General features: G+C 44.4%; 1 protein-coding gene across 9 annotated transcripts in view; it reads left to right on the forward strand.

The window, feature by feature from the left end:
- RAB37 (RAB37, member RAS oncogene family) overlaps positions 1-12,190 on the forward strand; it is a 243,963-nt gene that overhangs the window by 160,464 nt on the left and 71,309 nt on the right. For 8 of the 9 annotated variants that reach the window (XM_073587969.1, XM_073587971.1, XM_073587972.1 and 5 more), the window contains one exon: positions 10,808-11,547. The exons of the other annotated variant lie outside the window; for it this stretch is intronic. In XM_073587969.1, the coding sequence (XP_073444070.1) occupies positions 10,808-10,910 (103 nt within the window). In that variant the 3' untranslated portion in view covers positions 10,911-11,547. Of the gene's footprint in view, positions 1-10,807; positions 11,548-12,190 lie in introns of those variants that run through there. 9 annotated transcript variants of the gene reach the window in all.

Raw genomic sequence — 12,190 nt, forward strand, 5'->3', positions numbered from 1 at the left:
CAGTGTTGGATCTAAAAGATGTATATTACCATGTGCCTATTCATGAAGATTAGCAGTTCCTCAGGGTGGCAGTAATCATTGGGGGCGCAGTCCGACACTTCCAGTTTAGAGCTCTCCCCTTTGGCCTTGCGGTTGCCCCTTGTGTTTTTACAAAAGATGGTTGCCGCGGTCATGGCCCATCTCCGTGAGACCGACATCCTGATTATTCCCTACTTGGACGACTATCTTATTGTAGGCAGGTCGGCAGATCATTGTCAAGTTCAGGTAGAGAGGACAATGTCCACTCTGGAACAGTTGGGGTGGCTAGTAAACATTAAAAAATCTCGACTACAACCCTTAAAAGTGCAGCAGTTTTTTGGGCTCATTTAGGACTCAGAAAGGCAGGCGTGTCGTCTACCGTCTAACAAGCTGCCTTGCCTTTGTCACCAGGTTTTGAAAGCCTCAAACAATCCCGCTGTGTCCCTGTTGGGTTCCCTTTCTTCATATATCCTGGCGGTCCGGTGGCAATTTCAATTTCATACAAGGACCCTACAAAGAGGCATCTTAGTTAATGATGGGGCTCTTGGGGGGGGGGGGGTTCCTGCAGGGAAGGATTACCTTGTCCCCAGCTTCTATACCTTTCCTTGGGATATGAGATTTTCTCAGGGAACCCCCCCCTGGACAGGTTACCTCAGTCTAGTCACGGCCTAAGTAATCACCACGGACGCTAGCCCTACTGGTTGGGGCGGGGGGACACATATGGGAGAGGTCATAGTCCAGGGCCTATGGGATCAACGGTAGATTTCATCTAACCTGAAGGAGCTAACAGCAGTAGAACAGACACCTTTATACACCTGCTGGGTCATCACGTAAGGATCCTGTCCGATAATCAGCTGGCGGTGGCCTACATCAATCGCCAAGGTGGAACTCAATCCAGACCCCCTAATGGAAGTAACAGAGCACCTGTTTCAGATAGAAAATGCTCCTCTATCTTTGATAGCACTGCACATAAAAGGAAAGGACAAACAGGGCAGACTTTTAGAGCCGCAACTTGCTAAGGCTGGGAGAATGCTAAAAAGTGCCATCTTCAACCAGATTGTGCAGATGTGGGGTCGGCTGGACATGGATGTCTATGCCACTAGGAGAAACGGGAAAGTGAAACTTCTGTTCTCTGGACCCCAGAGAGTCCTCTGGTGGTGGATACCTTCCTGATAAAGTGGGACTTCAACCTGGGTTATGCCTTTCCTCCCTTAGCTCTTTTGCCTCCAGTGGTGAGGAAAATCGGGGAAGACAGGGAAAGGATTATAGTAATTGCCCCCTTTTGGTTCTCATGGCTAAGGAACATGTTGGTCTTCGATCCATGGGTGCTACCAGAACATCCGGATCTCCTCTCCCAGGGTCCATTCTACCATCCACAAGTGGCGCAGCTCCACCTGACTGCATGGAATTTGAAAGGTTGTTACTGAGTGATAGAGGATTTTCCCCCAGTTTAATAGCCACACTTCTAAAAAGCAGGAAAGTAATTATGACCAGGATCTATGCTAGGACCTGGAGGAAATTTCTAGCTACTTCAGAATTTAGAGCTGGGGAGGGGGTGTGCAATAGGCCAAATTCTGGAGTTAATTCAGAAGGGTCTGGAGATGGGTCTTTCCACTAGTAGCCTTAAGGTGCAGGTGTCTGCCCTGGGGGCCTTATTTAGCTGCGACATCGCTAGTAACTACTGGGTCACCAGGTTTATTAAAGCGGCGGGCAGATATAGGCCTATACATGGAGGTTTATGCATGGGACTTTAACTTGGTGTTCACAGCCATGACTGAGGCCCTGTTTGAGCCCATTATATCTGCCTCAGCAAAAGTGCTCTCCCTCAAGGTAGCCTTCTTGGTCGCATTAACATCGGCATGGAGGGTTGGTGATATCCAGGCTTTTTCTATTCTCCCTCCATGTATGCAGTTCCCGGATGACAGGTGGTGCTTAGGCTGGATCCTGCTTACTTGCCCAAGGTTGACTCAAGATTCCACAGGTGCAGGAGAGAGTTCTTCCATCCTCCCTAATCCTACTAATCAGAAGAAAAGGCAGCTCCACACTTTAGGGTCCCGTTACATTTAGCGATGCACCAGCAATCCCGACAACGATACGACCCGGTCAGGATCGCTGGTGCATCGCTAAATGGTCACTAGTGAGCAGCCAAACAGGCAGATCTCTCCAGCGACACAGCAGTGATACAGCGATCCGTGGGGGGTCGCTGTTACCTGTCACACCGCAGCGATTCTGGCGACTTCCGCCTGCGTCCATGAGTTCTGCGATGTTGCTAGTCAGCGCCGAACACAGCGATGCATGCCAGCCAGTGGGACGCCAACGATGAAAAAATGGCCCAGGCCATTCGAGCACAATCAGCGATGTCCAGCAGGGGAGCTGGTCGCAGGTACGTGTCACACAAAGCGAGATCACTGTTGCGTCACAAAATCGGTGATGCTTTAGCGATCTCTCTAGCGATCTCGCTATGTGAGAGGCCCGTTAGATGTTAGGAGATGCCTGCTAGAATACCTAACCGTCACTAATCCTTAGAAGGACAGTGCCTTGTTTGTATCCTTCCAGGGCGCCAGGAAAGGTATTAGTGTCAAAGAGCACGTTAGCTAGGTGGATTAGGGAGGCCTTTAGCATATACATTGAGTGGCAGGCCAGCACCATAGGGGCTAAGGGCACATTCCACTCGAGCCATGGCAACCTTATGGGCAAAGAGATCGGAAGTCTCCATTGACCAGATATGAAAGGCAGCCACATGGTCTTCTCCTTCCACCTTTTATAATCCATTATAGGTTGGATATGGGTGATTTGTCAGATCTCACCCTTGGTATAAGGGTGCTGAAGGCTGTAGTTGCTCCCTAAGGCAGTTATTACCTCTCTGTAATTCTCCTGTGGTGCTGTCATGGGAGACCAAATAAAGTCTTAGTTACCGGTAACTGTATTTTTTTTTTTTTTTTTTTGAGCCCATGACAGCACCTTAGATTCCCTCCCTTCACGTGTATGTGCGCACTTCTTCCTCTTAAGTTTTCACGTGTGTCAAATTGTTCGGTGTTGGGAGAATTGTACATTTTTTTCCCATTAGCCATGGTGGTCCTCTCGAGCTCTGTAATCCAACTGATGCATGGGGGAGAGATACCACCCTTCTGTTATCTGTAGGTTTCCTGTCCCTGAAGGACGGATCCCCTTTCTTGTGGTGCTGTCATGGGCTCCGAAAAATACTGGTAACTAAGACGCTTCCATTTACTCAGCCTAATTTTAAACAATTCATGGCTCAACATTGTAAAATTCTATTATGCACCTGTGGGTTCAAAGTGCTCACCACACCTCTAGATAAGTTCCTTGAGGTGTGTAGTCTTCAAAATGGGGTCACTTGTGGGGGTGGGGGTTTGCACTGTTTAGGCACATCAGGGGCTCTGCAAACATGACATGGCTTCTTCTATCAATTCCAGACAATTTTGCTTTCCAAAAGTCAAATGCTCCTTCCAAATCGAGCCTTGCTGTGCCCCCAAACAGTAGTTTTCCACCACATGAGGTATTGCTGTACTAGGGTGAAACTGCATAACATATTTTATGGTAAATTTTTCTCCCTTCTATGAAAATGCAAAATTTGGGGCTAAAACAACATTTCTGTGAGGGGAAAAAATAAATTCTTCTTCCCTCCACTTTAATTCCTGTGAAACACTTAAGCTTAATGAGCACTTTGTGTAATTTTTAAAATAGTGTAACTTTTTGGGTATTTCCTGTCATATAGGTCCCTCCAAAGTCACTTCAACAATAATGTAGTCCCTTACAAAACCTTTTTTTTTAAATTTTGTTGGAAAATTGAGACATTGCTAATCCAGTTTTAAGCCTTCCGACATCCTAATTTTTTTTAAAGGGAATGTCACCTCATTTTTGGCATGAGATGCGGCCACCGCCATCAGGGGCTTATCTACAGCATTCTGTAATGCTGTAGATAAGCCCCCGTTGTAACCTGAAAGATAAGAAAAACGCGTTATATTATACTCACCTAGGGGTCCGATAGGTGTCGCGTCCAGCTCCTCCCATCTTCTAGCGATAACGTCCTCCTTGCTTCTGCCGCGGCTCCTGCGTAGGTGTACTTTATCTGCCATGTTGAGGGCAGACTACTGCAGAGTGCAGGCGCTGGGAAAGGTCCGAGAGGTCCTGCGCACTGCAGTACTTTACTCTGCCCTCAACAGGGCAGGGCAGTGCGCCTGCGCAGGAGCCGCAGCAGAAGTAAGGAGGATGATGTCATCGCAAGAAGATGGGAGGCGACGGACCGGTCCGCGACACCCATCGGACCGGACCCCGAGGTGAGTATAATATAACTAGCTTTTCTTATCTTTCAGGTTACATCAGGGGCTTATCTACAGCATTACAGAATGCTGTAGATAAGCCCCTGATGGCAGTGGCCATCTCATATGCCAAAAATGAGGTGACAGATTACCTTTAAAGGATGCTGATGTAAAGTAGATATGTTGTAAATGTTTAACTCTGTTTTTAAGGGGAAACAAATTTTGTGTTTGTGTATTTCTGTATAAATTTACCACTAACATGAATTATAACATGTCATGAAAATACCGTCTCAAAATCTGTGGGATCCATTGAAGTGTTTACCTCATAAAACAGTGGTGGGGAACTTCAGGCCACGGAGCTGTTTTATGTCCGTCGGTGATCTCTTCTCTGGCTCCAGGACAGATTCCCAGGGAACGCAGTGCTTGGGTCAGCACCTGCATTTTAACAGCAGCCAGCCATTTAATTTCTTCTTGCTCTGTGAGTGTGAGCACACTACTGAACGCTACAACAGGTACAGTTAAAGAAAACTTCCTGGCCAGTACCAGCCTTAAAACGTACTTCATGGGTGGCGTTGGCGCAAGGCGCTCCTGTCCCTTGGAGAACCTCGGCTGCAGCATCCGTTTCCCTCTTGTGATGTATAATCCGCAGCCCATGTTTCCTCCTGTGATGTATATGCATCAGGCCCATGTCTTCTGTAATCTATATTATGCAGCCCCATGTCTCCTGTGATGTATACACTGCATGCCCTACATCTCCTACATGAAGTGTGTACACTCCAGCCCTGGTGCCTCCTGCGCAATGTGTATACAGCAGATCTCCCATTGTTTAGGCTCTATAAATGTTACGTGAGCATTGATTAGAGATGGGCGGACCCCTGGATGTTTGGGTTCAGCCGAACAGTTAAAGTTTGGGTACCAGAACAGTACCCGAACCTGGACGCCAAAATCCAGTGTTTGCCACATTGTCATGTGCATGAAAGCGTGGCAAACACGGTGTTTGATCGGTGGTAAGAACATTACCGCTGGTTAGACGGCAGTGGTTCCCACACTGATCACAGCTGCATGCTCACACATTTGACAGCGGTAAAAAGTTTACCTCTGTTAACTGGTTTCAGCTGATGGGACTACTACTCACATCAGCCTACACCTGCTGCTGCTAATAACAGTGAGAGCAGGCAGTGCCTAATGGAAGTATTCATCAGTCTGCGCTCTAAATAAAAAAATTTTTAAGAAATAACCTGGTGTGTGTTCCCCTGTATTTTTTTATAACCAGCCAGGCAAAACTGACAGTTGCAGGCTACAACCCTCAGCTGTCAGTGTGAGGACCCTGCTATTCTTGATAGCAAGGTTGGTTAATGCTTTTTTTTTTTTTTGTGTCGTGGGGTCCTCCCCATTTTTGACAACCAACCTTGCTAAAGCAGACAGCTGGGTGCTGGTATTTTAGGCTGGTAAGGGGCCATGGATATTGTCCCCCTCCCCAGCCTAAAAATAGCAATCAGCAGCCACCCAGAAAAGGCACATCTAGTAGATGCTCCAATTCTGGTGCTTTGCGCTGGCTCTTCTCACTTGCCCTGTAGCGGTGGCAAGTGGGGTTCATATTTGTGGGGTTGGTGTCACCTTTTGTGTTGTCTGGTGACATGAAGCCCACCGATTAGTAATGGAGAAGCGTCTATAAGACATCTATCTATTACTAATCCTATAATTGTCTTGTAAATAAAGACACAGCAAAAAGTACTTTTTCTTCAAATAAAAAAACAAAAAACAAAAAAAAAAAACAAAACACACTTCCATCTGCATCTTGGCACCATCCAGGTTGAAAACTAGTAATCCCCAGACATAGATTACGGTGTGAGACAGAATGATGAACAGGTGAGGGATTTTGTTTTATTAAGGGAGATGAGGGATTCAGTGGAATGGGCGTTAGGTGAGTAGTTTCATCAGGCCAGTGACCAGAGGTAAACTTTTTGCTTCTGATTACAGCTGCGGGATTACACTGTCATTTGACGCAAAACCATTGAAAGGAGGGCACCGCTATGTTTTATTGAAAAGAATGAGGGTTCTCCAAAGGCATGTCAATTAGATAATGGCATGAAGTAAAAGAAAGCGACTTGCCTATAAACTGGGGACACCACAGACATAATTCTTATAGTAGACAAAAAAAATATATTTTATTTGATTTAACACAAAAGGCACAGACAGAGAACAACACTGAACCTGTAAAAACAATTAAAAACATGCAGAAAGTGCAAACTGGTCATGTCATATAATAATGATTCAATGACCCTCCCACATCCAGAATACCACAGATAAACACATATGGAAGCGAAATATGCTCCACACATTAAATATGCAAAAAGAAAAACACACTATATTGCAATTTCATATAAATGATAAAGAACCCTGCACACTACAAGTATAGCTATTCATAGCACCATGCAAATAGAATGTAGAGCCTATATGACAAAACAGTTCAAATATCTACATATCACTGAGATGATAGGCAATATACAGCGATGGCTGCATTTACTCTAAGGATGAAAGGTAAAAGAGCCAGATCGATCAACAAAGCTCCTTGAGGCATGAAAGTGCATAGAGGAAATAAAGTGCCTGGTGCAGCTGTGGGATAAAGTGGTGGGGGGAGCAAGGCCCCACGCGTATCGCCACCACCCAAGTGGCTTTCTCAAGGGAGAATGAAGCGCTGAACGTCTGGGTGTGCCAGATGTATTTATGTAAGTAACACAGGTGCAAAATAATCAAGTAGAAACTTACTGACATGAGGTGTCCAGGAGTTTGCATGGCTGCGGCCATCTTGTTGGCGTCAGGAGGAGTATTAAAGTTGGGCAGACAATTGGACAGCGCATGCGCAAAACCCATAGTTGTGCGCGTGTGCAGACAGCGCACTCAAGCCTTGTCACAATAAAGACTCAATCCCCATTGCGGGGAGAAAACTATTACACAGCGCATGCGCCGGATCCATAGTACGGCGCGTGCGCAGACTGCGTATTCCAGCCCAATCACAGTGAAGACCTTATCCTTTTGCAGGGGAGAACGTCAAATGATCAAGTCACGCATGCGCTATGAAATAGAGCGCTACGCACGCAATATTAGTAAATAGGCATTAGATATAGATAAATGCTAAATCCAAACACTAGGCATATGAAGTGATTATTTAAAATGCCAAGAAAATTACACAGCGCATGCGTCAGATCCATAGTAAAGCGCGTGCGCAGACTGCGTATTCCAACCCTGTCACAGAGAATACCTTATCCCTATTACAGGGAAAAACATCCAACGGCTAAATCACGCATGCGCTGCAAAATACTGTGCACGCAGTAGTGATAAATAGGCATTAGATATAGACATATAAATGCTAAATCCAAACACTAAGCATACAAAGTGATTATTTGAAATGCCAAGGAAATGTATTTAACACGCTTTAGGCTGATGATAGAAACAATTGTGATTATAAACATAATTTTAAGACCGATTATAGGGTTGCCTAGATACATGGTGTGTACACCAAACAGAGATCACAAGCGTCTGAGCTGAATATTGTATATGTACACACAAAGATACTCAAAAACACAGTAATATACAGTAGATATATTTGAAACTAGATAAAGAGAGGTTCATTTGACAGCGTGAGAACTGCAGCTGTCTGACGTGGTAATTATTTTACTGCCAATTAGAAGCTGGGTTTTTCGCATTGTTAGGGTACCGTTACACGTAGCGATGCACCAGCGATCCCGACAACGATATGGATCGCTGGTGCATCGCTAAGTGGTCGCTAGTGAGCTGGCACACAGGCAGATCTCACCAGCGACATAGCAGGGGTCGCTACTTACCTGTCAGACGAGGCCATCCTGACGTCCTCCCGCCCACGTTCACGCGTCGCTCGTCGGCGCCACAGGAAGCCCAGCAGGAATCGGCTGACGAGAAATGGCCCAGGCCGTTCTCGCGCGATCAGCGGTCATCGCGGGGTAGCCGGTTGGAGGTAAGTGTCACATGTAGCGATATCGCTGCTACGTCACAAAATCAGTGACGTTACAGTGATATTGCTAGCGGTATCGCTACGTGTAATGGGCCTTTAATGCACATGACAGTGTGACAAACCCCCTGTGTTCTGGGGCCGAACTCGAATGGTAACACTGGTGAAGTCAGTGTTTGGTGTTCTTGCTCGAACAGTACGTGTTCGGTACTGATGCTGAATTTTACTGTTTGGGAAATTCATCACTCCTAGAGATGGGGGAACCCGCTGTGAGATCTACAGTGTAATATACATCCGTATTTGGTACAACTTACTGCTGCACATTCTTTGTGCACCTTGACAAGCAGTTGCAGGTACCAGCATCCTCAATCCTCACCTTTCATCACAGCCGCACCAAAGAGAAGCAGCTCTAGACATCACATTAGGGGTGAGTTAAATGTCTGACTAAATATAGCAAGGTAATGTTCAAGTTGATTTTCTATGGCCCCCGAAGGATGATTTAAATATCCAAATGGTCCTTGGTAGAAAAATGGTTCCCCACCCCTGTTATAATGTGACACTGAGAAGGCTGGTAGTGCAATAAGAGACTGCGCTGCTGTGGTAGAATTCAAGGTATCTTTAATGCCAACGTGTTTCCTGAGCCAGTCCCAGCTCACTTCATCAGGGCATCAATGCCCTACCAGCCTTCTTTGTACCAAGTCCTTGGACCTCGTGCACACTGCTGCAGCTGTTTTATGCGATTATAGGTGTTGTGACTCTCACAACCCTATCAGGTGAGCCTAACACTTGCTGTGCACTCTTCTACTTTCCATACAGACCTACGCATTGGAAGCGCCCTGTCTCCCCCTTTTCTTTTCATAATGTGACACTGGTCAGAATTGTAAAATTTGGCCTGGTCAGGAAGGTGAATACTTGCTCTGGGATGAAGGGGTTAAGTAATGCTTGGCCCCCTTGCACAAAGTGGGAGAGAGCCATTTGTAATACACTGCCTTTGCAGTTATTGCTAATACTCCTTTGTTTAGCCACATAAATGGCTTCTAGCTATTTACCACATTATTGATGGGGTTAAGCAGAAGGAAGCTTTTGGCCTGCTGTTCTAGTGATTCTTTTGAGCTGTGCCAGAGCACGACACTGCCCGGCTGTTACCCCGTACAAACCTATATACAGGCCATTGAAAAATTGCTTTAAATGGTGTGGCTAAAAAAAAGTAAAAATAATCAAACCTTTAGTGCAGATGCACAGACGTCGCTAGAACTACTGTAAAATCTGCAGCACCAGTACTGAGGGAGAAAAAAAAACTTCACTTTAGGCCTCACTTACACGCCCGTGCTTCAACACATATGTGAAAAACCAGTATCGGTGCCATCAGTGTTTTCAAGGATGAATGAATAAAGAATGAAATGACAAAGCTTCTCCTATACTTTGCAATGTTAAACCCAGCACATGGATGCCCTCTGGGAGTTGTACGTGGTTTCCCCAGATCCATAGACTTGTATTGGCCCTTGTCATCCGTGCTGCGGGACAAAAATGGACATCAGTGACTTTTGCATGAACACATGGTCCGTGTAAAAATAAGTACGTGTGATATCTGTGAAAAAAAAAAAAAAAAAATTCCACACGTACTGGAAACACTGACAGGTGAAGGAGGCCTTGCATTTGTTTTTAGATCTGCAGCATGTCCTTCCTACCTGCGTATTTTTTTTATTGCAGATACAAGCTATTTAATGCATAGTTGTTCTGCACGCTGTGGATTTTTGTTTTTTCCCCCCTTATGGAGAAATGCTGTTGAATATCTACATTGTATCCGCTGTGTAACCTGAAAGCTAGAAGTAACGTTTTTTCTTTTTTATGAAAAAATATAAATGATAGAAGAAAATTAATCTCTCTGTCTCCATAGCCATTGTAATATCATGTTTATCCTGCATAATGAATGTCGTAAAAAATAAAATAAAGTCCTCGCACAATAACATTTACCCAAAACCTAGTCATGGCTCCCAAACTAAGGCATGCAACATAATTTTTGCATAGCCTTAATTGCACTGATGTACATATATAATTGTAAAGCTGTACCTTATACCATAATTGTTACTGCAGAGTATATGCTAGGCACTGCATAATGTTGGTAATATCAGAAAACAATGCAGAATATATTCTCTTCGCGTCTGTTAATGACCTCTGCTGTTGTGATGGAAGCTTCCAACAATTCATTTTATAGGTAGCAATGTGATTTTAATTTTCTTTAATCTATTTTTGGGTGTAATTTATAGAACTGAAACCCAGTATCTCACACATGTCAATCTAAAGCAGGGTTCCCCAACTCCAGTCCTCAAGGCCCACCAACAGGTCATGTTTTCAGGATTTCCTTTGTATTGCTCAGGTGATAATTGCTTCACCTGAGCAATACAAAGGAAATCCAGAAAACATGACCTGTTGGTGGGCCTTGAGGACTGGAGTTGGGGAACCCTGATCTAAAGTGTCCAGGACATTTTTTCCTCACGTTGTCCCTTATTTTCCTATGCAGGGAGCTGAAGCAGAGATCCAGTAGCCCAGATGACCGTAAATTCCAGATCCACCAGTACATTGAGTCGCAAAAAAAGAAAAGCGGCTGCTGTAGACTCCTCTGATTTTTGTGTTTTTAATTATGATCTAAGCAATTCCGGGTATGAAGTGTTGTTTTGGTCCAGAATTGACTGTAGAGTTATGGACATATTCTGTTCCAGTGACAGGTTTGTTGGCTCTCCTGATGCCCCTCCACCATTGTTTACTCAGGACTCGCAGGAGCCTTGTTGCCTTTTGAGTCTTCTCGAAAACATCTAAGGAATCCGTTGTGTTTCCTCTTGCATGGAATTCAATGACGGACCTCATTTAGAGAAAACCCCTTCCTGCTGCGCAAGAATACTGTGCCAAAATCGTTTACACGGACAAAGGTTGTATAACAGATTGTGACGTACCACGCGTTCTCAATCAATAGCCTCCTGGTACTGTCATAGGTTGCACAACTCAGATTTGTTTACAAGGTATGAAGAATTCCTCTGATTTTTATCGTCCCTTTAGAGACATTATTTCCATAAGTTTCCTAGGATTTTAAAGAAATTGGAGGAAACTGTATATGCTGAATACACTTACTGCAATATTTTCATGTTACCTCTTCACGCTCTCTCAAGTCTCACCCATTGGCTGTTTACACATTAAGCGCTAGTAGTGGATATTTCCATAAATGCAGTTTTTAATGGCTTTATAATAAAATATTCCTTTATTTACGCTCTGGCTAGTTGTGGTGTTTTTTTTGGCTAGATTCAGACAAGTACCGAATATTGCAGATGTAAACTCATGGGAAAATTTAAAGGGAACCCGACAGCTGATCAGACAGCATGTATGTATTAGACACTGGCTGTGTATCACCAGCCAGGTACAGTATATCACAAAAGTGAGTGCACCCCTCGTATTTTCGTAAATGTTTTGTAACTTTTCATGGGACAACTTTGAAGATATGACACTTTGATACAATGTAGTCAGTGTACAGCTTGTATAACGGTGTAAATTTGGTGTGTCCTCTAACTAAACACACATCCATTAATGTCTAAAAGAGTGGCAACAAAAGTGAGTACACCCCTAAGTGAAGATGACCGAATTGTTCCCAAAGCATCCATATTTTATGTGGCTACTATTATTTTCAAGCACTGCCTGTAAAGGGTATTCCAATCTCAATATATACTAGGTGTAATATTAAAAATGGTAATGACCTCCAATTAAATATTCTGTATAGTGTTGGTTTGTTTTTTTTTGTGTTTTTTTTGTTTTCATTTTTTAGTTGTATGCCTTATCCAATGCGCATGGTATCACAGTCACCAGGTATACATGGTTACAGCCACTATGGCGTTCCTGGCTGCGCTTGCGCAGTTAG

The sequence above is a fragment of the Dendrobates tinctorius genome, unplaced genomic scaffold, assembly GCF_039654945.1.
Source record: "Dendrobates tinctorius isolate UK_male_01 unplaced genomic scaffold, ASM3965494v1 ptg000103l, whole genome shotgun sequence".
Lineage (NCBI taxonomy): Eukaryota > Metazoa > Chordata > Amphibia > Anura > Dendrobatidae > Dendrobates > Dendrobates tinctorius.